General features: G+C 52.2%; 1 protein-coding gene across 2 annotated transcripts in view; it reads right to left on the bottom strand.

The window, feature by feature from the left end:
* Positions 1–25,585, bottom strand: part of SLC25A37 (solute carrier family 25 member 37) — a 37,272-nt gene extending 11,687 nt beyond the window's left edge. The window contains exon 1 of one of the 2 annotated variants that reach the window (XM_006100748.3): positions 25,311–25,585. In XM_006100748.3, coding sequence (XP_006100810.1) covers positions 25,311–25,520 — 210 coding nt within the window. In that variant the 5' untranslated portion in view covers positions 25,521–25,585. The remainder of the gene's footprint in view (positions 1–25,310) is intronic. The other variant, XM_023764316.1, reaches the window with a different exon arrangement.
* Between the last annotated feature and the right edge of the window lie 333 nt (positions 25,586–25,918).

Genomic DNA, 25,918 nt, shown 5'->3' with positions numbered 1-25,918 from the left:
ATGTCTAAGCCAACAGCAGGCCCAACCCCAGCCTCCCTCCCACGGTCGCAGGCTTCACCCATAACTCCGTGGCTGACAGCTCTCCCGTGGCCCGTTCACCACGGCACCGTGTGCTCGCTGCTCTGTGGTCTGCTGATGACACCCTAGCTCCCACCCACAACCACCAAGGACAGAGAGTGTTGGGCCTGAGAGTCCATTCCCACGCAGGCCTCACTGGCCGAGATGCCACCATGGATCACAGCTAAGCTGGGAGGAAGAGCATCTGGGAACAGTGATCTGTGGGGAGAGGACCGCCTTCCAGAACAAAGCCACAGACCTCACTGAGGGCTGGGAAAGCCTTGTCTCACGTTCCAGAAGCCTTGGAGGCACACAGACCACACCGGGGAGAACCAGGCACAGTAAAACTCTCAGCACCCCGAGCCCAAATCTGCCAGCGAGACTTCACGCCCAGCCCTTTGGAAACACATGCAGAAGCATCCAAAACGAGGCATCAGCACACCATCAGCATCACCCCCCACACACGCTCCAGCAACAGAGCCATGCGGAACCCTCTGAGGGAGCCGGGCCCTCACGGCGCACTGAGGCTCATCAGAGTGTATTCCCAAGTTCAAATTTCCAATCACGTCTCTTTACATCTCCCAAACGGGCAAAAGTGTGCACAAAGAAAACATACTTTGTCTCTCTCCTTTAATCAAAAGGAAAACTTGATCCTCTTGAAGTTCAGGAATCAGCGAGAGAGAAAAAATGACTCGTCGAAAGCAGTCCTTGCCTCCCCCCCAATAAAAGGGTGTGGGGAGTGATTGCATTTCGGAAGCAGGTGGCAGGTGTGCAGAGTTCCAGGCCTAGCCCTTCCCAAAGCCCCTGTTGAGAACCATCATTTTAGAGTGAGCAACGGGCCAGCTCCTGAGAAAATTGGGCAGAAGACCGGGAGAGAGAAAGATGACAGGTGGCAGCTAAATCCTATCAGCACCAAGTTTCCTGTCTCCTCTAGGAATCCCAGACTCCCCTCAGTTTCCACGTCACACTGATGTCGGGAGGGTGGGAGGAAGTGGCACAACACGTGAGAACAAACCACCAAGGCTGTGCAGCCTTTTCACTTGTGTCCCACGGGGCCCGACGTCAGAAGTCACATTCGCCCTCTGAGCAGACCAGCCACTCCAACGTCCTGTCACCTGCCGCCCCCGAGGTGCGGACCTGGACTGCAAGGGGTCACACCTGTCATGAAGACTCTCCACGCACAATCCTGAAACCTTCAGGGCTCATTAGGGGCACTGCTGTCTCTAGGGACAAAATGACAAAGTGAAGAGCCTTCGTCACAAATTTGGTAAAAAATACAAATTCCATCAAGACAACCAAAACCAAGTTCCTCGATCCCCCAGGGAAGAAGCCCAGCGCAGTACCAACCACCACTCCTCCTGGGACCAGGCCGCAGTGGGAGGAGTCAGACCCCATCCCAGGAGGCGGGCAGCAGAGGGGCCATTTGAGCTGCACCTACAGAGGGAAGACACGGCAACAGATGTGGAACGGAGCTGTCATCAAATACCACTGGACTTTTGGACTATGTGTATGTGTTACTTTAGAGCCCAGAAAAGAACAACTGGCTGAGGGGGGATGTGAAGGTGCTGGGGGGCCTGGGAAACGGGACAGGGTTGAGGGAGGGATGTGCACGGGACGCAGAGGTGAGGTACGGATGCACAGGGAGCCCCGGACTCAGGAGGGTGGCTGAGCATGAGATGGTCGATACATATTTGCTGGGAGAAAGGCAGGTTGTGGCTGGACTATGGGAGGCCCTGCATAACTTGCTAGGGCGTTTGGAATTTCTTGTAGAGTCAAGTGTTTTCCCCATTACGTATTGCAAAGGACATTGGGAGCCATAGAGAGCGGCGCAGGAAGCAAGACTGAAGGGCTCCCCTGCACCTGGGAGGAGGGAGCTGCCTCTGCACCAGAAGCGCTCCCCAGGGGTCTCCTTTCAGGCTGCCCACTCTCTTCAAAGCCGTGGCTGCCTGCACGGCCACAGTAACGGCACAGGCCACTGCAGGCTGCATCCCCACCGGGGACACCAGCCGCTCCCCACCCTGCTACTCTCCCCTTCTCTAGAAAATTCTACAGCAGGAGGAAGGAGGGATAAAAGAATCTGTGCCTGGCTCAGGCCCAATGTACCCAGGACACACTCAGTTTGTGGCCCGCCCAAACGATTAAATTATTTCTGCTCTGCAGGTGGGCAAATGCCCAAGATCCCAGGTAACAGGCTCATGTTTCATGGGTGGGATTGGTGACCTCACTGGGAGCCAGAGGACGCGGAGGACTGGGCTGGAGGGGAGGCCAGAACCAGCGGCCGGCACTCCTACCCACCTTGCCTGGCTCTAGCAAGACGAGCAGGGGCTGGGGTCCCAGGTTCTAGCCCCTCATCTGGCAACTCAAAATGGTGTGGTCCTAGGCCAGTGATGGCGAACCTTTTGAGCTCGGCGTGTCAGCATTTTGAAAAACCCTAACTCAGTGGTTCCCAAACTTATTTGGCCTACCGCCCCCTTTCCAGAAAAAATATTACTCAGCGCCCCCTGGAAATTAATTTTTTTTAATTTTAATAGCAATTAAACAGAAAGATATATGTATTAATGTTTCTACCTTTTTCGTAAAATATAGTAAAGAAAGGTGTAAATTAGAAACATTGAAGTTTGAAATTATGAAACTATTTATTGAACTCAGAATAGAAAGGTAATACAAAAAAAGTTAAAACAAATGCACCTGTGGCCATCACCGCCCCCCCTCCCCCGGATCGCTGCAGCGCCCACCAGGGGGCGGTAGCGCCCACTTTGGGAATCACTGCCCTAACTTAACTCTGGTGCCGTGTCACATATAGAAATTTTTTGATATTTGCAACCATAGTAAAACAAAGACTTATATTTTTTATATTTATTTTATATATTTAAATGCCATTTAACAAAGAAAAATCAACCAAAAAAATGAGTTCGCGTGTCAGAGGTGTCATAGGTTCGCCATCACTGTCCTAGGCAAACCAACTTGCTTCTCGGAGACCCAATGCCTCTATTCACAAAACAGTTCGAATGAAAACAGCCATGTTAGCAGCTAACTATCCCCATTTACAAACTAGGAAACTGAAGCACAGAGGCACTGAGCGACTTGCCCCCCAGGTCACAGATGCAGACAGAACTGGAAGCCAGGCGGCTGGCTCCAGGGGCATGCCCTTAACCACAGGGCAACAACCTCTCACCACAGGGTGGACTGGAAGGGCTCACAGGTGAACTCCTACTTCCTCTAAGCCATGTATACCCCACCCCCTGGTGGAAGAGGGAGAAGGCTTGACTGTAAGTCATCCATCCTCACTGGTGCAGTGTGTGCAGCTCCCGGCGGGGTCTGTCTGTGTGCACCCTGCAAGCAGGTGCACTCACAGGCAGTCACAAGCACAGGCCCAGGGAGGACACTCAGCTTCACTGTTTCCCAATCCCAGTCCTGGGCCTGGCCATTGGCCCCAAATGGAACTGGCTGGTTCAACACAAACCCATTCTCTCTCCTTCAAAAGTGCTTGAGCCATTGGCCCACCCAGACGGAAAACTTTTGCCCATCGATGAAAGCCTGGCACTCCATCGGTATTCAAAGGCCAAGACGGAATATTTCAACAGCCAAGCTGCTTTAACTCACTGCTAGTCACCTGGCCTCCCAGGGCCTCCCCTGGCTTGGCTCCCTTGTCCATATCATTGGCTCATGAACACCTCACCTACCAGTAAGCACGAGATGTCAGAGGCAGAACTGGAGAAACAACTCATTCTCAAAAACAGTTTATTTTCCTGGTAGATAGGTAAACTCGCTAAAGCACCATAACGCCACATAGGAAATCAAACTTTTAACACAAGAAGCCACCCAGAAGTGCCCTAGAAGCATGTGCAGCCCCGAGCACCACGAACCTACCGCATGCAAAACAGAATCCAGGAATGTTCCAAGACTCTCTACACAACAGCTTCGGTCCCTGCTCCCTACTCCAGCCAGCAGCTCTGCCACCATCTGTCCTGCATGGTAGGGCTCCCTACGGCTTTTGTTTGATTTCAGAGTTCTGCCACCCTCCTAGCCTCTTCACCCCAACTTGGCTCTGCTAGTGAGGAAACCTTTATGTAACTTGTCCAAGCTCCCGGAGCTGGTCACAGAGCCAGGATCCTAGAGCACTCCATCTCCCAGACCCCGCCCATCTGACCATCAACCATATTTTGCTGAAAATCCCCATCACGGAATCTCGAAGAAACCGCATTCAACCACCCATCCACCCAATGCTGACACAGTCCCTGGGCTTTGCAGTTCATCCATTCACTCAACAATTACATACTGAGTTTCTGGTCCATGCCAGAGGCCGGTTTAGGACCTGAGGACACAAACATGGCCCCTGTCCTCAACCGCCTCACAATAAAAATCCTATTATATTTTTTAACTGGATGCACTTGGGGAAGTAACTGAACTCTGAACTTCCGCTCCCTCGCCCGTAAAAACTCCTCCCTCACACGCCAACTGCGATGGATGAATGAGAAAACGTAAGTACATCAGTCACCTAGTGCAGTACAGTAGGTGCTCAATACACATTCGTCATCATTGTGATTCTTTCTAGGTGGACTGAGTATGTCCCCTAAACCACCACCTATGTAACTCGAATGGCTGTGAAATCTTAAGAACCACCACGGAAACTAGCTTGATGTTGCCTAGAAAGTGTGGGTGCTCTCCCCTGCCTGCTGATACATGGCCATTCGACACAAAGGATCTCCTGTCAGGTTTGCTCTGAATCGTTAGAGTACAGAAGAGGACAGGCCACAAACCACACGACAGACCCCAGGGTTCCAGAAGGAAGCTACCCGCCACAGGGCGCTGCTGTTTGGGACCCCAGGCCGCAGTTCCTACAACCTCACAAGGAAGGGACAGGAATGAGACCAAACCCCCACTCCCTCTGACCAGAACGAGGCTGGACCTCAGAGGCCAGGAGGCCTCCAGTCTTCACAGTGACAAAGAAGAGGCCCTGAGGCCCCACCTTCAGCTTCAACCCAGCTCTGCTGCTTCCTCCTCCCACCGTTGCCTTACCCAGGTTATTCTATCTCTCTCAGTGAGGATTAAAGGCAATAATGAATGAAAGGCCCTTTGCCTGAGGGCTGGCATACAGCTGCTGTTGCCTGAGGGCTGGCATACAGCTGCTGTTGCTTTTCTTTAAGCTTTTTTTAAAATAAATAAATAAATAAACAGTGAATTCCTAGGACGATGTCACATTTACTCTAATTCCTTCATAAAACTCTCCTTCCCTGAGGATCGGCCCAGGTTGGGAGCAAACCCACCAGCAATCATTGCTCACAGACTGGCCAGCTGAGTCGCTGTCAGGACTGCCTTCGCAGCCCCTTAGTTCGCTGCCCCTTTTGACAGAAGAGAAACCGAGGCCCAGAGAAGAGAGGGGATTTGTGAAGGGACTTTGTCCCACTCCCGCACACCCAAGGGCACCTTTCTTCCCTCGCCATTTCCATATGAAAGGACCCAGTGCTTACACTAATCCTGGTTATGTAACAAGGTAACTTAGAGAGCAAGAGAGGTAGGGAAACCACCAGTGTCAAGTTTACCTAGGCACAAAGCGTCCAAGACGACCGGGCTACAGAAGCTGGCTCACCTGGTCTGACTGCTCAGCGCCAAGGGCAGCTCTGCAGACCTTGAACTGGTGCTAAGTCTGAGGCTGCGGCCGGGACCTTAAATACCAAGGTTCCCTGACACTGCTGATTGGCACCCATTCCCACGAGGTCACCGCCGTGTAGAAGGCCCTCCCCTCTGTTCAAGGACTCACTGGCCTCTAAACTGCAGAAAACAGCCAGATGGGGCCAAGCTGAGCTACAGGACCAGGCACGGGGAGCCCTCTGTGTATTCTGCTCCCTCCCCTTGCTCCAGTCACCCCGGCAGGTCCATGTGGCCCTGCACAACACAGATGTTCCCGCCAAGTGTGCATCACTTTCCCAACAGGACGATCCCCCCAAACATGCACCTACATGTATGTGAGCATGACAGACGGAGAGCCCTGTTCTAAGAGTCAGAAGACCCAAACTCCCGTCAGCTCTGCCTCCAGATCCCTACGGAGCCTGGAGCAAGCCTATCACCTGGCCGGGCATCAACACGATCCCCACCAGCAGGTAAACCCAAGAGGGCAGGGACTTCTGTTTTGTTTACCCAACTCCGACAATGGTAAATACTTGTCGAATAAATAAATGGAGTTCATAGACTGTCTCAGTTGACCTCCAGCATTCTCAACCTATGAAACCGGAAAAGAATCCTTTGAAAAACAGTTTTATTTGGGGGGAGGTAGGCCTACATGACTACAATTTTAAAACGCCTGTATAAAAAAACTTCCAGGAGAAATTGGAACCCTTGTACGGAGGAAATGTAAAATGGTGCAACCCTATGGAAAACAGTATGGAGGTTCCTAAAACAATTAAATACAGAATAAGTATATGATCCAGCAATCCCACTGCTAGGTATATAGCCAAAAGAATTGAAAGTAAGGACTCAAAGAGATACTTGTACACCCATGATCATAGCAGCATTATTCACAAAAGTCAAAGGTGAAAGCAACCCAAGTGTTCATCCATGGGTGAGTGGATAAAATGCGGTATATATGTAGAATGGACTATTATTCAGCCTCAAAAAGGAGGGAAATTCTGACACATGCTACAACACGGATAAGCCTTAAGAACATTACATAATAAGGCAGACGCTATCCCAAAAGCCAAGGATTGTATGATTCCACTTATGTAAGGTACATACACAGTCAAATTCATAGCAAGTTAGAATGATGGTTGCCAGGGACTGGGGGCAGGGGCAATAGGGAATTATTGTTTAATGGGCACAGAGTTTCAGTTTGAGAAGATAAAAAAAGTTCTGGAGATTGGTTGCACGACAACATAAATGTACTTAACACTACTGATCTGTATGCTTAGAAAAGGTTAAGACAGTAAATTTATGTTCAGTGTATTTCATCCTAATTTTTTAAGCCTAAATCTAATCAACAGCTTATTCCACATGCATTGCATAGTCTGAAATCCTGCCACAATCACAAACTCCCTCAGGTTTCCTTATCTCCTCGGCTTTTGTTTGTCTGTTTTGGTGAAGGCAGCCAGGGGCCCCAGATGTGCAGTGTGACCCCGGACGCAGCAGTATTCCTGGCTCCAGAGCCTTCCTCGGAAGGAAGCACCTGGGAGGTCAGCCCAGGGGCTCTTGGTCGGAAGGCAGAGCTTTAACGGAAAGCAGAAACGCTTAAGAGGCACTTTGAATCCTTGCCCTTTCCCACACACTGACCCCTGGCCCCAATGATACACACTGGCCTGAACCACCCCAAAAGGTATTTTCTCAGAATCAGTACTCCAGTTGCTCGGGCGTGGAGGTAGCTGCCGAAAACCAGCCAAATGGGAGAGACTTGGGGCTGATGCGGTGGCTCCAAGGTACCACTTTACTGCCAGAGCCAAGTAGCTGGGTGCTAGGGACAACAGCACCCCTGGAATCCGCCCTGGACAGGCCCAGGGAGCTGGGCACCTCAGAAGCCCTAAGCGCCACTGGTTCTCAAGTCAAGTGTGGTCCTGCAGCTTCTGCAAGACCGGCTTCCACACCCTTCACCAAAGCCGCACCTTCTAAAGCATGCCCCACTATTAGCCTATTAGCCACAGGGAAAAAAGACTTCTCAGAGCAGCCCTGTCGCCAGCCTTCTATTGCTCATTCCTCTACTTATAATTATATCAGGTGACGTGGCTGCAGGCCTGTCTCCCATGAAAGTCTGAGAGGCACAAAGGAAGGACAGCCGCCTCCATTTGTGGTCTCCGAGCCCCAGCACTGTGCCTTGACTAAGACAAGAACCCCTCCAATTGTCAAGGACTCAGACATGCACTAAATTTCACCCACAGGCAACACAAAGCAAGCACTTCAAGTCCCTTCTCCAAACAGCTACCGACCTGATGCAGATCTGTGTTCCAAAGCTGATGCACCTCCCCATTTTCCGGGTCTACCACCCAGGGTACAGCCAAGGGCATAAGCCCCCTCAGAGCCAGCTCCAGGGTTCAGGGAACACTGGAGGTCTAAGCAGGTGTCCGGGGTAAATTTCCCAGACATTGCCGAAGCCAGGCTTCCCACAAACACGACTCCTCACTTCTCTCCATAAGGCGGGGCCAGGTCACAGCTGGAGGGGAAGGGGACATTCTCCCACTTTCCTCACACACCTTTCATACCAGACAATAACAAGAAAGATGATAAACACCAGGCCTGATGTTCTCAGGGTCTGGGGGGGAAAGACTCAAAAGAAAGCACCTTGCAGACTTACCTTTCAGCCTCTGGAATCCACTTGCCCGCACAAATATTTGCAGGTACAAAGTATTTCATGAGCTTTGTGGGGAGTCACTTTTAAGTTTTACTGGATGCCAAAGGAATGGCAGGAACCCTCAATCCTGGGTGAGATTTCGTGCTGACTCAAACCCTCACCCTGGAAACAAGAGCTCGGATGCGCGATTTAATGGGCAGCCGCCTGAGGAAGAGTTTCCAGAAGGAAGGCCAGGGATGAGCGTGAGTGGCCGGGCTGCAGCAGCCTCAAGTTGGTGCAACAGGGTCATGCTACCAGAACGTTCTCCCTGCTCCATAAATGTCAGATGAGCAGAGCAGGCATGGGGTCCTTGCCTTCAAGGAGTGTCTAGACCAGGGGGTAGAAAGAGTAAACCAAAAATCACACAAGTAAATACACACTTGCGTCCTGAAGCAAAGTAGGAGGTGAAGGTGCTATGGGAGCGAAGGCAGGGGACCCAGACCGGTTAGATCTGGGGAGGGGTCCGGGAGGTGACTCTGGAATGGAGACCTGCGGGCTGGGGAAGCCAGGCAGGTGAAGCACGGAGAAAAGGGCTGCCTAGGGCACAGGCAGTGGCAGGTGAGACGGGACAGAGGCCCCGAGAAGGCTGCTGAGTACCAGGAGATGAGCGCCCACGCTGAGCACTGAACACCATGGCACAGGAGGGTCATTTTGGTCCTTCGAGCTGTGTGCCATCTGCCTGGTCCTGACCTCCTGCCGTGGGTTCATGAATGGAGGAGAAGGAAGCAGGGAAGGAATGAGGCGGATGAAACAGGAGGGTTCTCACTGTGAAATCTAAACCATGGGGAGCAGTAGCATTCCTGTCACTATGGGGAAGAGGCTGCTGCAAGCCTTCCCCACCCTCCACTCCCACCAACACTACCCCAAAACACTCAGGCCTGGGCTAACCCCATCTGTGCTGCTGGCAACACTGGTGACCTCAGCCATGCGCCAACCCCCTTGATGACTCAGCTTCCTGGTAGTGAACTTATAAAAGGTCCCGTCAGGAAGGAGTCAGGGAGCTATAAACAGTCTTCTAGAAGCATCAGCTCCACGGCTCCCCTCGATTCCAGGGCGGGGCTGTGGCCAGTCAGCATTTCTGGAATTGCCTGAGTGAATGGTTTGCAGTCCTTAAGTGTTGTAGTTGGAGGTTTCAAAAAACTAAACACACGGTAACTTCTAGTCAGGCACTTAGGGTGTAGGGTCCCCAAATGGTGTATTGGCAGCTGGGTCCTCTCCCTGCTCCTCAGCCCTGAGCAGAATTCTAGGGACCTTCCTAGCTTCCTCCTCAAAAAAACACACGTGCTTATAAGTCTATACTATACATTCAAAGTCATCATATTTATGTCTGGAAGGGCTCCATTATGTCTCCTGAACCAACGTCATACTGCCCCGTGGGAATATAAGGAGTGGGAATTTTGGAACTGGGAACTTCCGAGGAGACCATGCACTCTTGCCATTCCACAGATGAAGAAACTGAGACTCAGACGAATGACGCATCTCCTGGGGCACTCAGCTGGCAGGCCTCTGGTTACCTTAACCTAATTATAATTCGCCCTTAAATGCAAATATAAATGTTACATGTGGGCACACAGAGAAAGGACCTGCGTTGGCCTTGCTTCTCCCAGTTTCGCTCGCTGCCCTCCCCTCACCCGGGACACCCATTTCTGGGCTGACAAAGCTTCTCCCGTCCCTAAACTCCGGCTGCTCAGAGAGCACAGGTCTGCTTCGTCTCAAGCAACTTCTGGTAATGAAGGCCCAGGTCTGTGGCAACTCTGAGGTTTTAGGATCCGCAGGAGAATTTCAGAAGCTTCTTACAACTGGATGACTGGGAAATAAAAAGACCCTCAGAAGGAATACTAGGAAGCTTATTAAAACAACTCCGTCCCTGGCTCAGGGAAAGCACCTGGCCAGCCGCTCTCAGAAGCCGTGGCAGGAAGGACACCAATTCCCAGGATAAATGGGCCGGCGGCCACCGAAAACTGAGCCAACTGGTACCCCATCACGACAAACTGCCGTGTCAGCTGCTTCTCTGCCTTCTTTCAAAACTTGAAAGTTTTTTGTTTTTGTTTTTTTTGGAAGCAAAGAAGGAGCTAAGAGTCATTTCAACTTGTCGATATATTCCCAGTTGTTATTATATTGTTTTTACAATGAAAAGTCATTTCTGAAGCTGATATTCTCGAAGCTCTAACGGCTAACTAGAAATCTTCAGTCATTTTCAAAGTAAGTTCATTTAACGCGTCACCCTTCCTGGCCTGTGTAGTAAATAATGTACATTAATTCAGTGACTGAGAAGCCAAAACACAAGGGGGTAAAAGTGCAAACGCAATTACACTACAGGAGAGCTCGCTAGTCTCACGTACACGTTAGGTTCTTCACCCTTTCCCTGGGCCCCTCTCCCCTGCAGGGCGTTTTCTGTGGCGGAACTTAAACCAGATCAAATCTTTGTTTGTGTTCTGTTTTGTCTGGGTAACAGCTCAGCATTGTCTAAGACACTGAAAAAGGCCCACACATGTCCTCCTAGAAACACCCAGCAAACAGACTTAGCAACAAAGACCGCCTGTGCCAGGGAATCCACCGACCAGAAGCCGAGGGCTGGCCTTGGGGTCACCGGCTCTGCCCAGGTCACCAGACTGGCTGTTTGGAGAAACAGGATTCAGCTTCCAGAAGCTGCAAGATCCAGGAGCATCTGTCCAAACCCTGGACGGATACAGACACCGGGTGAGCTCAGCGTGTCAGCATTTTGAAAAACCCTAACTTAACTCTGGTGCCGTGTCACATATAGAAATTTTTTGATATTTGCAACCATAGTAAAACAAAGACTTATATTTTTGATATTTATTTTATCTATTTAAATGCCATTTAACAAAGAAAAATCAACCAAAAAAATGAGTTTGCGTGTCGCCATCACTGTCATAGGTGGTGCCACCAGAGAGAGAGGGGGAAAGGAAAGAGAGGGCGGGGAAACCGCTCCGCTGCACATTCCTTTAAAAGGTGACAAGGAATGACACACAAACCCGAGTGTCCAGAACAGTGCTGTGGGCTCCAGAGCCAGCTCTGTCACCTACACTTCCCGTCAAGTCTCTCTCCTCAACCTGTAACCTGTGTCGTGGGCTAGTGAAGGTCACTAGGCAACACCTAACCCTCCACAGATCACGTGGCTGCATTTAACTTTTTTAGCCACTTACCTGGCAGCTGCTCCAGCTGGCATGTGCCGCCGATGTGACCCATTAATTAAGAATGATTTATGAGCAGAAAGGCCTCTGACATCACAGCTTTCCTCCCACCTCCTCTGGCCTTCGGCTGCCAGTGAAAGTTCCCACCCAGGGAGGGGGCGGGCTTCCCTGGATGCCACCAGGTAGTCGTTTGGTGGCCAAACAGGAAATGAAGATTTCAGAACAGGTGGAAGAAGAAATTTCAGAAAAGGAGGGCAGGTCCCACCTGGAGGCCTCGGTGTGGTGACCCCAAACCACAAAATCTTTCTCAGCTGATTCTGCGGTCAGGAGGCTCACAGCAGAACCCCAAAAATCAGACTGTCAGGGGCAGTGCCGTTACCCTAACGACAGCCAGGCACCTTGGGGACAGGCCGTGGGAAAATAGAGTCATACAGCTTTGTACGAACATCGACGTCTGCTTCAGTCTGGATCTGGACAGTGGGTGGGCCCTTTCTGGACGCCTTCCTATGAGGTTCAGTTCCCTGCGGACAGGCGAGACCTCAGAGGCGTCGACCTCCTGGCTCCCTCATGCCCAGTACATGTGGTCACATCCCCACTGAACCCCACTCCCTGATTAACTGAGTTATTCAATGGAGACCAGGGCTCAGGTTGCATTTTTGCAAATACCTTTCCTCTCGGCCTCAGTAGAGACATGTCTGTGAACCAGGCTAACACAAGCCAAGATCTAGCAAACAAGCCGTGGAGACCGTGGCTAAGGAAAGACCGTCTCGGTTCTTGAGTCACGCACCCTGGGCCCGCCTCCCCGCTCACACACTTGCACAAACATGGGCACCCTCCCCTCCTCTCCAGCCTGACTTCTCGGATCTGATCATCAGACAGCCACGGCTCCTTTAATCCGGCACTCGCCAGCCCTGGGTCACCCGTGGGACATCCTCTATTGCAGGGAGGGAGCACCGGGAGGGAGTCACAGGCAGTGCCAGTGTGTGCCCCGCCCCAGTGAGTCTGGCTGGCCCCGCAGGCTGCCACACCCACTCTGCACCTTCCTTGCCCGCTGCCAGGCCCAGGCCAAGGCCAGAGGCCAGCAAAAAAAACTCCATGTGGGCAGCATAAGGAAAGGGGACCGGGGACCCCAAGACAAAGGCATCTGTGTCCTTCCTCCTTCCCCTCTTACTTCACTGTGTCAGCATCATGAGCAAACAAGGAAAACAGAGACGGAAGGGACCGTGGTGGGAACGTCCCCAGCCTCATCTGCCTGGTACTCAAAAGGGCAGACTCCTTTATAAAGTAAACGTGCACCTCTGAGATCATAACCCTACGGAGATGACTGGGCCCTACCTGCCCCGGGCACACTGCTGTCCTCCGTGAGGGCAGCCTGGTCCCTCACTAGCCTTCATCGCGGTGGCTGTATGCAGCTCCCCCCACCGCCGGGGCAACATGATCAATTTTAAATGCATTTCTGAGCACACCCGCAGTATAATTGGCTCTCCCTCGTTACCCAGCTAAAGAGGCAGCAGCAGACGGCCACCCTGGTCTTTACCCAACAGATGGGAGCCGCTGTGTAAGGAGAGAGGTTAAGTGCCCGAGGCCACGCAGCTGCAGTGAATCCTACTGCAGTCCCTGGGGCGGGAGCCTGTATTTCCCATTCCAACCAGCTAACCTCACCCCTTTAACAGGATCCACTTTGATAATAAATACCGTGACCTGGCACCTACAGGGAGCTTTATAATTTTTAAACTGTGTTCACTGCAAACCTGGTCGCAATTTCTTCCTGGATTCAGTAAGTGGACCTGAAAGGTGGGCAAGACAGGCACTGTGACTCTTCCCATTAAGAAGAGAAAATTGCAGCCCTAACAGTCCAAGGAACTTGATTTAGTAGTGCTCTTCCCAAAAGGTCATCTTTATGCTGTGATCTGGAAAGGAATCCTTAGACCAGTCCAAACTCAAATCACTATATTGAGTCCAATTTTGACCCCTGACAAATTGAGAAGGTGCAATAGGAAAGAAGCCAGACAAGACTAAAAACAGCTGTGGCAATAACTGTTTGTCACCATCCCTTTGACCTCAATAGTGGAGTATTTGACCAAGAAACTCCTACCTATATGTGAGAGCCCCAAGTTCCATGCCCAACTCTAATTTCCTGCTGGCACTCCCTCCACTCCAGATCCTCCTTCTCAAAAATGCAGCTGGGGGCCCCATTATCTTCTCTCTCAGAACTCAGATCAAGGGCTCTGCCATCATTAATATCTAACTTGGCACCCCAGCTCCTCACTCACTTGCTCCCACCTAATTCCCTTCCTCGATTCTCCCCCTTCAGCACGGGTATAGCAGAAAGAGGCCTGAATTCCAACACATGTTATTATGCTGAAGCTCAGTTTTCTCACCTATGAAATGAGGCACAATACATGCCTTTTCCCACCTGCAAAGGAGAACTAAGAGGATCAAATGACAGTATAGGTTGAAACAATACAAAAATATTGCAATATACAATTGCAACAGCAACATAGAAGCAAACCCAGGCATTCAAGTAATATGACTTTTAGAAATGATAGAAGCTAATATTATTTGAGTGCTTACCATGTAACTGACACTATTCTTAACATCCTAGGAGTGTCATAAATAATTCCCATAGCAACAGGTGGGTAGTGTTATTATCCCCATTTCACAGATGAGAAAAATAAGGCACAGAGAGGTTTCATAACTTGACCCGGTGCCACTCCAGGCAGTCTGGCCCCAGCACCTGAGGCTGCTAACCTGAACTGTCCTTTTTCTAATTAATTAGAGGCCCAATACATGGATTTGTGCACCGGTGGGGTCCCTCTGCCAGGCCTGCGCCCTCTCGAAATCCAGGACCCCTCTGGTAATGTTGGACTGCCGGTTTGGGCCCAATCCACACAGGCCAGGCTGAGGGACCCCATCGGTGCACTAATTTGTGCACCGAGCCTCCAGTATGCATATAAGATTTTTGGTTAATCTCTTCCTTCTTACCCTGCCCACTACCCCCTTCCCTCTGAGATTCATCATGTTTCCATGCCTGTGCGCTGAGCATCTGCCCCCTGGTGGTCAGTGCACATGATAGCTACCGGTCGAACGGTCAGTCACTTAGGCTTTTATATATATAGACTAGAGGCCTGGTGCACGAATTCATGCACTGGGGGAGGGGTGTCTCTCAGCCCAGATTGCGAGAGGGCACAGGCCAGGCCAAGGGACCCCCACCAGTGCCCAATCGGGGCCAGGGAGGGACTCGGGATGTTGGCCAGGCAGGGAGGGACCGCAGGAGGATTCCAAGGAATGTCTGGCCCATCTCGTTCAGTCCCAATCGACCAGACCCCAGCAGCAAGCTAACCTACTGGTCGGAGCATCTGCCCCCTGGTAGTCAGTGCATGTCATAGCAACTGGTTGACCGGTCAACTGTCTGCCCCCTGGTGGTCAGTGCACATCATAGCGAGCAGTTGAGGGGTCTTAGCATATCATTAGCATATTATGCTTTGATTGGTTGAATGGCCGACCGGACACTTAGCATATTAGGCTTTTATTATATAGGATAAACATAATGCCTCTGATTCCATCGGTCATTAGCTGGGCATGTTAAGGTTTACAGAAGCCACCCACGTATGTGAACCCACCTGAGCTTCTCAACAAGTAGATAAGCAAATGATGTTATTCTAGGAGACAGCAGCCCAGAGAACTAACTCGTCCAAGGATTCAAAACCGGTTAATGGTGGAACTTGGACTTAAATTCATGGGCTTTTCCCCCGTCCCCCCACTTTGGAGCCCTTTCTACAGGCCTCCACACCAGCACCAGCCCGATACTCACACACCCTGCCCCTGCCCACAGAAGCATCTCCAATGTAGCTCTGCGGCCATGCCAGGGTACAAAAGCTGTGACTACAATGAGATCAGGTCAGGGGCTTTAGCCAGCCAGACCGCAGGGCACCACAGCTTCTGAGTCTCCCACTAGATGTGTCCAATGGATCCAGAGGCTGGCGGCTCCAGAGGAAGTCCTCTCAGTGACACGAAGCTGCAGCCCCAAATGGACCCATGATGGCCAGACTTTCCCTAAACCTATTATGCAACCATTTTCTGGGATTTCTCTAAATTTCAACATATTATATTTTCTCTTCGGAGAGAAAGCATGAATGTGAGACCATAACACCTTGCAGTAACCAGACAACGGCCCTTCCCACTTGTCTGGGGTTACTGGTAGGATAGGAAATGTTTTCAAAGCTGTCTTCTATGAGCCAATTGTGGCTTCCAGAATGACTAACAACCTCACGAGTGAGGGACGGTGGGGGGAGGGAGGGTGTACAACTGAGGGCCACTGTTTGTTACAGGGCAAGGAGCCAGCTCAAGAGTGGCCGTCAGAGAAGCCCGGAGTGATGCTCCCGACAGGCTCCAGGCCTTCAAGAAGGCAGCCTGAGCACCCTGGAGTCCAGACACCCCAGACCTTGTGCCCATTTGAAAGTTAAGATCAAGTTGGGCCAATCTTCTCTTTAAAGGATCTAATTATAGGGAGCACGCTCTGGGAACAGGGACTTATCTTTGTTGCCTGGCGTCTAGGACAGAGCCTGCAGGGAGTGGCCCGGCACGTGGGGATGAATGAAGTGGGTGGCCAGGTGAACCCACAGTCTCACTGGGATGTAACTGTGACTTGCGGGACAAACGAAAGAGCAGAGAAAGTCTCTTTGTGGCCAAGACACATGAAATCAACAAAAAAACACAAAATAAAAGGGAGCATTTGTTTAATAGCAGTTTTAACAGCTCTCTTCTTCACATCCCTTGAAAACAACAGTGTCTTCACTCATTCACCCACCACCCACAGGTACCTGTGTCTCACTCTGGTGGACAAGCTGTGTATGTGTGTGTAGGGGTGTGTCTGGGTCTCTGTGAGTGCCACGTGAGGTAGTTCAGGATTTATTATGAAAGCAACAGGGACAGCTAGGGGAATATTAGAGGGGACCCCACCTGCTGTGAACTGCAGACATGGGGCTGCTCCTTGGCCCCCTGTCCCAGGCTCTGCTACCCCCTGAGGAAGGGCCTGGATTTTCCTTGAGCAGGATCCCAGTTTGGTAATAAACACCAATGGAACTGGCACCTACACAGAGCCTTATACTTTTTTTTAATATATATTTTTATTGATTTCAGCGAGGAAGGCAGGAGAGAGAGATGGAAACATCAATGATGAGAAAGAATCAATGATCGGCCGCCTCCTGCACGCCCTCTACTGGGGATGGAGCCTGCAACCCGGGCATGTGCCCTGATGAGGAATCAAACTGTAACCTCCTGGTTCATAGGTCGACGCTCAACCACTGAGCCACACGGGCCAGTCCTTTATACTTTTCAAACAGAAGAAAGGTGTGTTCATTGCAAACCAGGCTGCATTTTTTCCCAGATGCAGTAAGTGGGCAGGAGGGGCATTGTTAATCTACTCCAGAAATTTTTAACCTTTTTCATCTCTGGCACATATAAACTAATTACTGAAATTCTGCAGCACATCAAAAAATATATTTTTTGCCAATCTGACAAAATGATAGGTATAATTTCGATTCACTCATACCAGACAGCTATTGTTGTGTTGGCTGTTGTCATTTTTTTTATCTGACAATCTAAGGTAAAAGAGGTCAGTGCCCCCGACTAAATAGTCAGGTAGTGCATGTTTTAAAAATTCCTGCGGCACACCGGTTGAAAATCACTGTTCTACCCTATTTAAGAAGAGAAAACTGCAGGTCTCCGGGAAGCTGGAGGGCTGCGAGGTGGGAGTGAGCAGGGCTGGCTGCGGAGCATCTGCGGTAACTCAGTACACAAACACTTCACTGAGCAACTTACTATGTGCCCGCTCCTGTTTCTGGCAATGAGAAAAAGAGAGCACAAAATTCCTGCCCACAGAGAGCTTACATGTGAATGAGGGGAGACGGACCATAAACAAAACATGTAAATAATGTAAATAACATAAAAACAATGTAAATAACATAAATATCAATGAAATACTAGTACATAAGCAATATAAATAATAAATATAAGTAAATGGCACCATATTTTAGAAGGTAATAAATGCTGTGGAGAAGATAAAAGCAGGGCCAGACCCTAGGGAAGTGTGGGTGCGGGGCAGGTGAAGTTGTCAATGAAAAGGAGACCACAGTGTCCCCTGAACCAAGGTCATAGCAGTGGGGACAGGGAGACAACAACGAACTGAAGAGGTGTTACAGGATGCAGGGATGGCCAGGTCTAGGAAGCATGTGGTGGGGAGAAGGGAGGGGGCCGGGGCAGAGAAAAAATGAAGAGGAACCAAGTTTCTGAGACGGGCCTGGGCCGAGAGGCGGTCAGGGTGTCCACACTGGACACACCGAGGCCGAGGAGCCCAGGAGGCTGCCAAGTGGACATGTCTGCGAGGCAACTGGATACCCAGCTCCTGGAGACACTGGACCACAGACAGGGATCTGCAAGTTATCAGGACCCAGGCGAAAACTGAGACGTGTCCTGGGGGAAGAAAAGAGAGTGGAGGGCAGCATTCTGCAGAAGGCCAGCGGCTGCACAGGGGCCAGCAATAGCCAGACCCAAAGGGGATACCAAGAGCTCAGGGTCACAGGGTCACGAGCCACCCCTCATGGAGAGATGGCTGCAGCAGGGGCTAGCAGCAATCCTGGGGATCGCTAGCAGCCTCCTGAGGTTTCAGTGAAGTTGGGGGGGGGGGGCACAAAAGCCAGTGACCTGGGAGGGGGTGACAAAGTAAGGGAGTAGAGACCAAGTGTCAATGATTCTTTTATAACATCTATTATTTTAAGGAGAAAAAAAAAAGAGCAACAAGAGTTTGTCTGTTTCCAGGAAGAAAGAGGGTGGTACTTGGGGCCCACGGGCTCAAGGTAAGATGTCTATGGTTTGTGAATTTTACATGGGACAGGCTTGGACCTGGATAAATGATTTCAAGAAGGAACCAATGCGGGGGAAGCTAAAGATACTGGAACTGGGTTACTCAAGAGAGAGATGACCAAAATAACTACAGCTGTGGCCCTTCCCCGAGAACGCAGGCTCCAGACACTGCAGCGAGAGCTCTGCATGCTGCCGCGTGCAACTTCCAACAGCCCCGGAAGGCAGGTGTTGGTGTTCATGTCCCGCTCTGCACACAAGAAAACTGAGCCTAGAGAGGTCACGCAGTGTGCCCCGGGTGTGTAGCCAGGATTCAATTCCAGCGTGAGGGTGGTTCCCACACAGCGCCCTTCCCTGCCCCCTCTGAGTCACCAAGAGGAAGAAAGGACCCTCTTTACCTTTCGGAGGAGGGGCAGGGGACAGAGGGCGAGCTGGAAGGCAGTGACAGAAGATGACTTTGATTGCGGTCCTGGTTCCTCTGTGAACTAGGAAGCAAGATGCCACGCAGAGGCTGAAAAAGTGGAGGGGTGGGGGCCGCTTACCGAGCAGAGCCTGGTCTGAAGCAGCTGCCGGGGAGGACGGAAGTGGCCTGACCACACACTTGGAAGGACAGGCTGCGGGCCCAGAGGCATGGACACACGGAGAGTCACTGTGGCCATGGCTTTCTCCTGTACCCAGACAGTCTGTCCAGAACCGGCCAGTCTGGGCCGGCCAGTGTTAGAAGAACCAGAGACAAAGAAACTAAAGGCCCAGTGGCAGCAGTGATGGGCCAGGGTCCAGGCGAGATGAGGAAGACAGGACAGGATGGGAGGGGAAGACCTAGCATGACCGTGAGAAAGCTGTGGCCAGCCTATGAGATGTCCCAGTTTAGGATTCCAGAGGCAGAAGGTTCTGAATTAGCGCCAGGCCCCAGGAGGTAAGACCATCAACCTGAGGGGTGTCAAGAACAGAGGGATTTGAATGGTGGGGAACAAGAGGACAGGTTCTCAGGGTGAGGACGGGATTTGTGGAGAAGCAGTCTGTGAGCCAACACCAAAGTGCGCAGAGAATGAGGAAGAGTGACTGCACACTGATGATGATGAAGATGACAATGCAGATGACGAAGATGACGATGACACCTGGAGAGCAGTCACTACCAGCAGGCCCTGTTCTAAGTGCTGTAAGGACGTAACCCTCACAGCCACCCTGGGACAGCAGTACCACCTTTTCCCCTTTTCACAGATGGGAAAACTGGGCACAGAGAGGTGAAGAAACCTAAGTGGGAACGGGGTCCCGGTCCAAGCAGTCTGACTCAGGTCCACGCTCTAATCATTCTACTATCCTGCCCCTCAGCATGAGAAATCCGGCTGCAGTCTCAGGGGAGTAGATGACAAGAGAGAGAAGAGTGGCTGATGCTGGTGAAAGTGGCTGGCAGGAGCCTCAAAGGGGAAGGAGAGGTGCATAGGAGAGAAGGTAGTGACCCCACCCCTGTCCGAGACCCGAAGGTACCTGGGTTTGAACTGGTGGGAACCACCTTTACTTGGATTTCTATCAGGACAGGAGGACGGAAGGACCACTCAGCATAGAGGTGAGGGAGTTGGTTACAAGAACTCCCACAGGGACAGTGGAAAACAAAGGAAGAAGGAAGCCAGGGAACCTTGGATCCGGGGAGAGAAAGCAGGAAGAAAATGAGTACCTGCATTTCACAGGTAAGGGAATTAGATCTCAGGAAAGCTAAATGTCCTGCCCGACCAGGAAGTCAAAGACTGGGTTCTGAGGTGCCCCAGATAGTTCTCTGAGGGTGAGAAATCTCAGCTCCGAAGGATTACAGTTAAACAAAGAGAAAGCGATTAGCCACACCCCTCCTATGAAAAATGTCCCCTGTGAGCACTCAAGGTGGAGGTGGGGAGGGGCGGGCAGGCAGGCTGTGGGAGAAGCAGGGCTCCCCAGGCGCCTGGAGTGCTCCAGCAAACATGTCTGTGGTCAGCACCCACGGGACCAGACAACTGGCGGAAGATGCAGAACACACACACAGAAAATCCTTTGAGAGGGAAAGGCTGGGGACTAGGAAAAGACCCGGGACATTCTAGGGCTCAAAAGACATTCACAGGCTTCATTCAACACAAGCAAGCCCTTCACCGGGTGGGTCAGGGAAAGGCAGGCCTCCTAAAGTGGGGAGGGGGCCAAGAGCCCCCACCTGTCCGAAAGGGGAAGAGGGACTGAAGTCCTGAGACCGGTCACTGCTCCAAAGCACTGAGTGGATGAGAGGGCCACAGGTGGCTAAAATGTGGCCAAGTGGAAACCAGGAAAGGGATGGGAAGTGTACGCACAGAGCACCACTCTCCCTTCCACGTGACGACCCCCAACATCCACGTGCACACCCCTGCCTGGTCGCAGTCACTTAAATCCCCCCCATTAAGCCCAAGTGCCTCTCCCTATGGATGAGCTGAAGTCACCGGAGACCACGTTCGCTGCCCACTGAAATGCTAGGGGCTTCCCTCCAAGCCCTCTGCCCCAGCCACCCCCTCCCCCATTTCCAGGAAGAGGGAGCCAGCAGCAGGCAGGAAAGTGGCTGCCTGGGGCCAAGTGCTGACGCTGGGACTGGGTAAGATCCCCACCCCCACGACCTCAGCAGCAGGCCTTAGGGCAGGGGTGGGCAAACTTTTTGACTCGAGGGCCACAATGGGTTCTTAAACTGGACCGGAGGGCCGGAACAAAAGCATGGATGGAGTGTTTGTGTGAACTAATATAAATTCAAAGTAAACATCATTACATAAAAGGGTACGGTCTTTTTTTTTTTAGTTTTATTCATTTCAAACGGGGCCGGATCCGGGCCGTAGTTTGCCCACGGCTGCCTTAGGGCTTAGGTGCCACACTGGGTCCCAGCCGGCAGCCTGGGAGTTCATGACACAAAGACTAAGACAAAAGCTCAAGAACACTCCTTTTCTGACTCCCTGCCCCTCCTACATCCACCTTTTAGAAAAGCACCTCCCACTGAAGGACAGGAGGGGAGGGGAGGAATCTGGAGAAGACAAGGCTGGGGAAGAGAGATAGAAAAATCACTATAATTTTGCTGCAAGAACTAGAGCAATTTGGGATCTCACACCCTTTTGAAGTTCAAGGGCATCCACCACACTGTACTTTGTTTGGGAAGCAATGAAATGGGTGGGCGGGGACTCTGGCAGCTGCCTTCACCATCCTGAGCACCTTCCTACCAGCCGACCTCAAGCTGAGGGATGCTGGGCCGTCCTGGCATCTGCCTGGCTCAGAGCTGCTCAGAGCTGAGCAGGGCCGGCTACAGCCCTCTCCTCCACCCCCACCCCAACCCTCCCTCTCTCGCCCCCAGGCCAACCCACGGCTTCCAAATGGTTCTGCACCCACAGCCCCTGGAAAGAACACTGTCAACCACCCATCCGCGCCCTGGCTGGGAAGGAAGGCTCTTCCTAGCAGAGTTCAGGGCAGCAGTTTCCCTGACAAGCAAAGCAAGAGAAGGGCTGTGAAAGGGTCAGCGGAAGTTCCCTCGCTTCAAATCTTTCCTGTTTCCTCTCACCCCTGCTTTCCCCACCACAGGACGCAGCATGGTCTACAAGTGGTGTGCCTAATCTGGTTGGAATTTCCTCCTCCACCCACCTGGCATTCTCCCCACAGTCATGAGCACTCCCGACCAGGGGTTCTCACATCCACCCCAAGTGCTGGGCTAGGCCACCTCGCTACTTGGCACTTTGGCACTTGCCACTTTGAGCACCAGGAAGAAGGTCATGGAAACCCTGCTGCAAACCCCAGGTGGGGAGGAGCAAGTAGCTGCTAACCATTTGGAGAAGCCCAAAGCCCGAGGGAGTGGAGTGGCCATGCTCTCTCCCTCGTGCCACCACCGTGGGGACTCAGAGCTGACGGGAGAAAACAGGCAGCCCAGAGTCCCGGGAGCCTGGCCCTTTGCAGATTAGTGAACACTCACAACCCACCACCGTGAAACAAGGAGAGGACACGGAAGGGGCAGAAAAGTTGCCGAAGGTCTTCCGACACCCATTTAGTAATCGCAGGCTGATGCCAGCGGGAGCTCCAGGGATTAGTATCATCGGATTCAGGGTCACTCATATTTTGGCCATAACCCCCAGCCAAAAGAGCACTTTACACAGCCACTAAGGAACACACACACACACAGAGTTTCATGGAGCAACACTTCCTTACTGCATGCCATGCATGCTTATACCCTGTTCTCACCCATCTGTCATTTTTAAAATGTTGATCCTGCTAATGGGTCACCTCCCAAAGTTTAAAAAACACAGGGGTGGGATGGGAAATAGTACTGAATATTACAATTTTAAGCATCAGCGAGGCTAGACTTCTGGACCTATAACCATAAATCCAAGCAGTTTGCTTAAGCTCTATAGTCCACACTATCTAGGACAGAAACATTGAAAAAAGCAGGCCCACCCACCACTCATTTAACTTCACAACATCAAAGTGAAAAATCAAAGACCATGCCTTCGAAAAAACAAAACTTTTCTTCCAAGATGCAATTTACATTGATGTGGCTTCAGTCGACATAGTTATCTGAAATTTCAAGTAACATAAAAGAGGACAATGGGTGTTCTGTGTTTACAGAAAGGGGGGAGGGGGATAAGGTTAAAAATGGGGAGAAATACTGAACTGGTCCCCAGCCCCCATTTTATTTACCAGTGACAAAACTAGGAGACAGAACAGCGCCTAAGGCATGAAGCAAGTTAGGGGCAGGGCTTGAAATCCAACCCCGGGCTCCTGACTCAATTACTCACAGTCTCCATTATCCAAAATATTTAAAAACACAGTCAAGGTCTCTCCAAGTGAAGCTCTGCCATGACTGAAGTGTGGAGAGGCCCTGATAACTCATGGTCGGCGCAGACAGCCGTGCTGATCTTGGCAGACCTTGGCACTCCCCGCAGCCTCGCTGGGGTCCCGCAAGGGGCTCACACACTTAACTCTCTCTGTGCCTCTTCTCAGAGAAGAATAAGCCTTGCTACCCCTTCCAAAAATGTAGTAAAAAAATGAGAGGTGCTTTAAAACCAAACCTGCATGCTTAGGACAGAAGAACCCCTATGGGGCATTTATTCAGGGTCAGAGTTAGAATCCCAGGACCCAGAAGACCTTACTCATTAGCTGACCCAAGCCTTCATTTTACAGTCAAGCCCCATAAGGTAAGAGCCAAACCAGCTCCTTCTTCACACACTATATTAACCCATCCACTGGTGAAAACTGCCACAGAAAGTTACACAAAATACCGGCCTCTAAGGGGCAGGAGGAAGGGCAGGGAGGAAACTAAACACAGATCACACAATTTTAATACATGAGACGAATGTCTTTTTACAGTGTCCAAGGGAGCTCAAAAGGCATGACTGTTTTCCCACTGATCCTAAAGGTAAGCTGAAATGATGCTCTGAACCAAACTCGGAGCACAGAGGCCAAGGCCTCGAAGTGTACGGTTCCTTGCGGCAACATTCATCTCCCCGCCCCAGTGGGTCTGGTGCCTGCTCAGATGACATCTCTGCTCTCCTAACTTTCCCTACACTCTGTCCAAGGCACTTGAGACAACAGCTTCAAATATGGGGAATTTTATTACATGGGAGGGATTCTTTCCTATACAAATGCCACCTGGTATCTGTCCAGGGTGTTTGCCGGAGGAGCTCTGTCAACCTAACAGACAAGACCTCCCCGACCCGCTCTGTAACCCTGGCAGGCGAGGACCATTCCTCTCATTCCCCGCGGGGACACTGAAGGGACAGAAAGGGTGCTGGCTCAGGCCCAGTGGCACAGACTCTCACCTTACCATGAAAACCCATGCCATCTCTCACTGGACCTGTGCCTCTCCAGCCACGGACTGCCAGCTCTGAGAGCGCCCAGGGCAGGGAAACCCTCTGAGTTAGACAGTCTGGCCTTCACACGGCTCACGTGGGGCCAGCATCAGCAATAAGATACAGCTCCCGGGAAGGGGGGGGGGACCTCTGTGGGCCTGCCATTCAAGGTAACTGCCACCTAGAGAGGCCCCCAATCTTCCAAAGCACAGTGGGGCTGGAATCAGAGGATGAAAGTGGGCAAGTTAATCAGTTCACCTCTCTGTGCCTCGGTTTCTCCATCGGTTCATCGCCAGGATTGCTGTATGAATTAGATGAGTTGTGCCTGCACAAATGCAATGTGTCAGTAGTAGCATTACTTCCCTGCATGGAGTGTTCTGAACAAACTGACAGCAGCTCTCTGACAGACAGACAGTAACAGCCTGGCTAAAGCTGCCTCCTTACAGGAACGCATTAGAAACTACCTGGCGAAGTGTCGGGCCAACTGAGCACCTATTACACAACCCACAGTCAAGGGCTGCGTAGCACACCCTCTCCCCACCTGCCGGCCTCCCTGATACAAAAAGAGAAGGCAAATGTCACTGCAGGTCTCACTGCCTCCTTGCTGCTCCGCTGCCCAGACTCCAGGGGAAGAGGAGCAGAAACACTTAGGGAAGGGGATCAACAGGGCACCGCCGAACCGGCACCCCCAAGAGAGCCGCCAAGACCCAAGAGAACCCCTGCCACTCCCAAGACCCCCAAAACACCCGGGGAGCAGAAACCACACGCCGGGGACGGCGGGTGTCCACACGCCGGGACGGGAAGGCACGCGGCCGGTCGGGAGACACGTTTCTCAGCGCGAGCGTGGTGAGCGCTCCCGGGCGGCCAGCTCCCTCGGAAACGGCGCACGTGTGGGCGGCCCCGGGCGAGCGCGGGCGGCGCGCTCCTCTCGCTGCGCCTCGGACACCCGGCGCGCCAGCGGGAGCCGCGAGGAGCCAGGACTCTCACACCCTCGGGTCGCGTGGGCAGGGCAAGCGTGGAGACTGTGCAAAGCTGCACCGATCGCCTCCCTCGGGGGCCCCGCACGCACGCGCGCGCTCTCCTCTGCTCGCTCGTCCCTCAAGTCTCCTCGCGCCTCACCTTCACTGAGTCTACCGGGTACATGACCATGTGCTCCATGATCCCGGCCATCGCTCCGGCTGTCATGTGGGTGGATAAGGAGGCGCTGGTCGGCAGGTTCTCATAGTCCTCCGACCCGGCGTCCTTGCTGCCGCCGCCGCCATCTCGGCAGTCCCCATCCATCCTGCGCCCCACAGCCTGGCTCCCCATGCCGCCGCAGCGCAGCTCCATCCGCCAGCTCCACCGCCGCGGGAGGCTGCAGGAGGTGGGCAGGGAGGGGGAGGGGGGGAAAACTTCACTTCTTAAAGTGGGAACCACCTCCCGGGTGCTACGGCGCCTGACGCCATGGCGGGCTGGGGTGGAGCGGAGGGGCCCGAGCCACCAATCACTGGAAAAGAAGAGGCCCGCGGCGGCCGCGCCATTGGTGTGCGGGCCAGTGAGGACCCGCCTCCCTGTGTGACGTCACTGTCCAGTGCAAATTTCCAAGCAACCGGAGGGGGGCGAGAAGAGACCTTGGGGAGTCCCGGGAAGTTGTACCACCTCAAGGCTGGTGCTGCCTCCCTTGGGGCAGGCAGTGGGGGCGGTCCCTGGAGAGGGTCCGCCTGGCCACAGAGGCGCTATGCATAGGG

Source organism: Myotis lucifugus, unplaced genomic scaffold (genome assembly GCF_000147115.1).
Source record: "Myotis lucifugus unplaced genomic scaffold, Myoluc2.0 scaffold_328, whole genome shotgun sequence".
Lineage (NCBI taxonomy): Eukaryota > Metazoa > Chordata > Mammalia > Chiroptera > Vespertilionidae > Myotis > Myotis lucifugus.
This window is presented reverse-complemented; position numbering and strand designations above follow the sequence as displayed.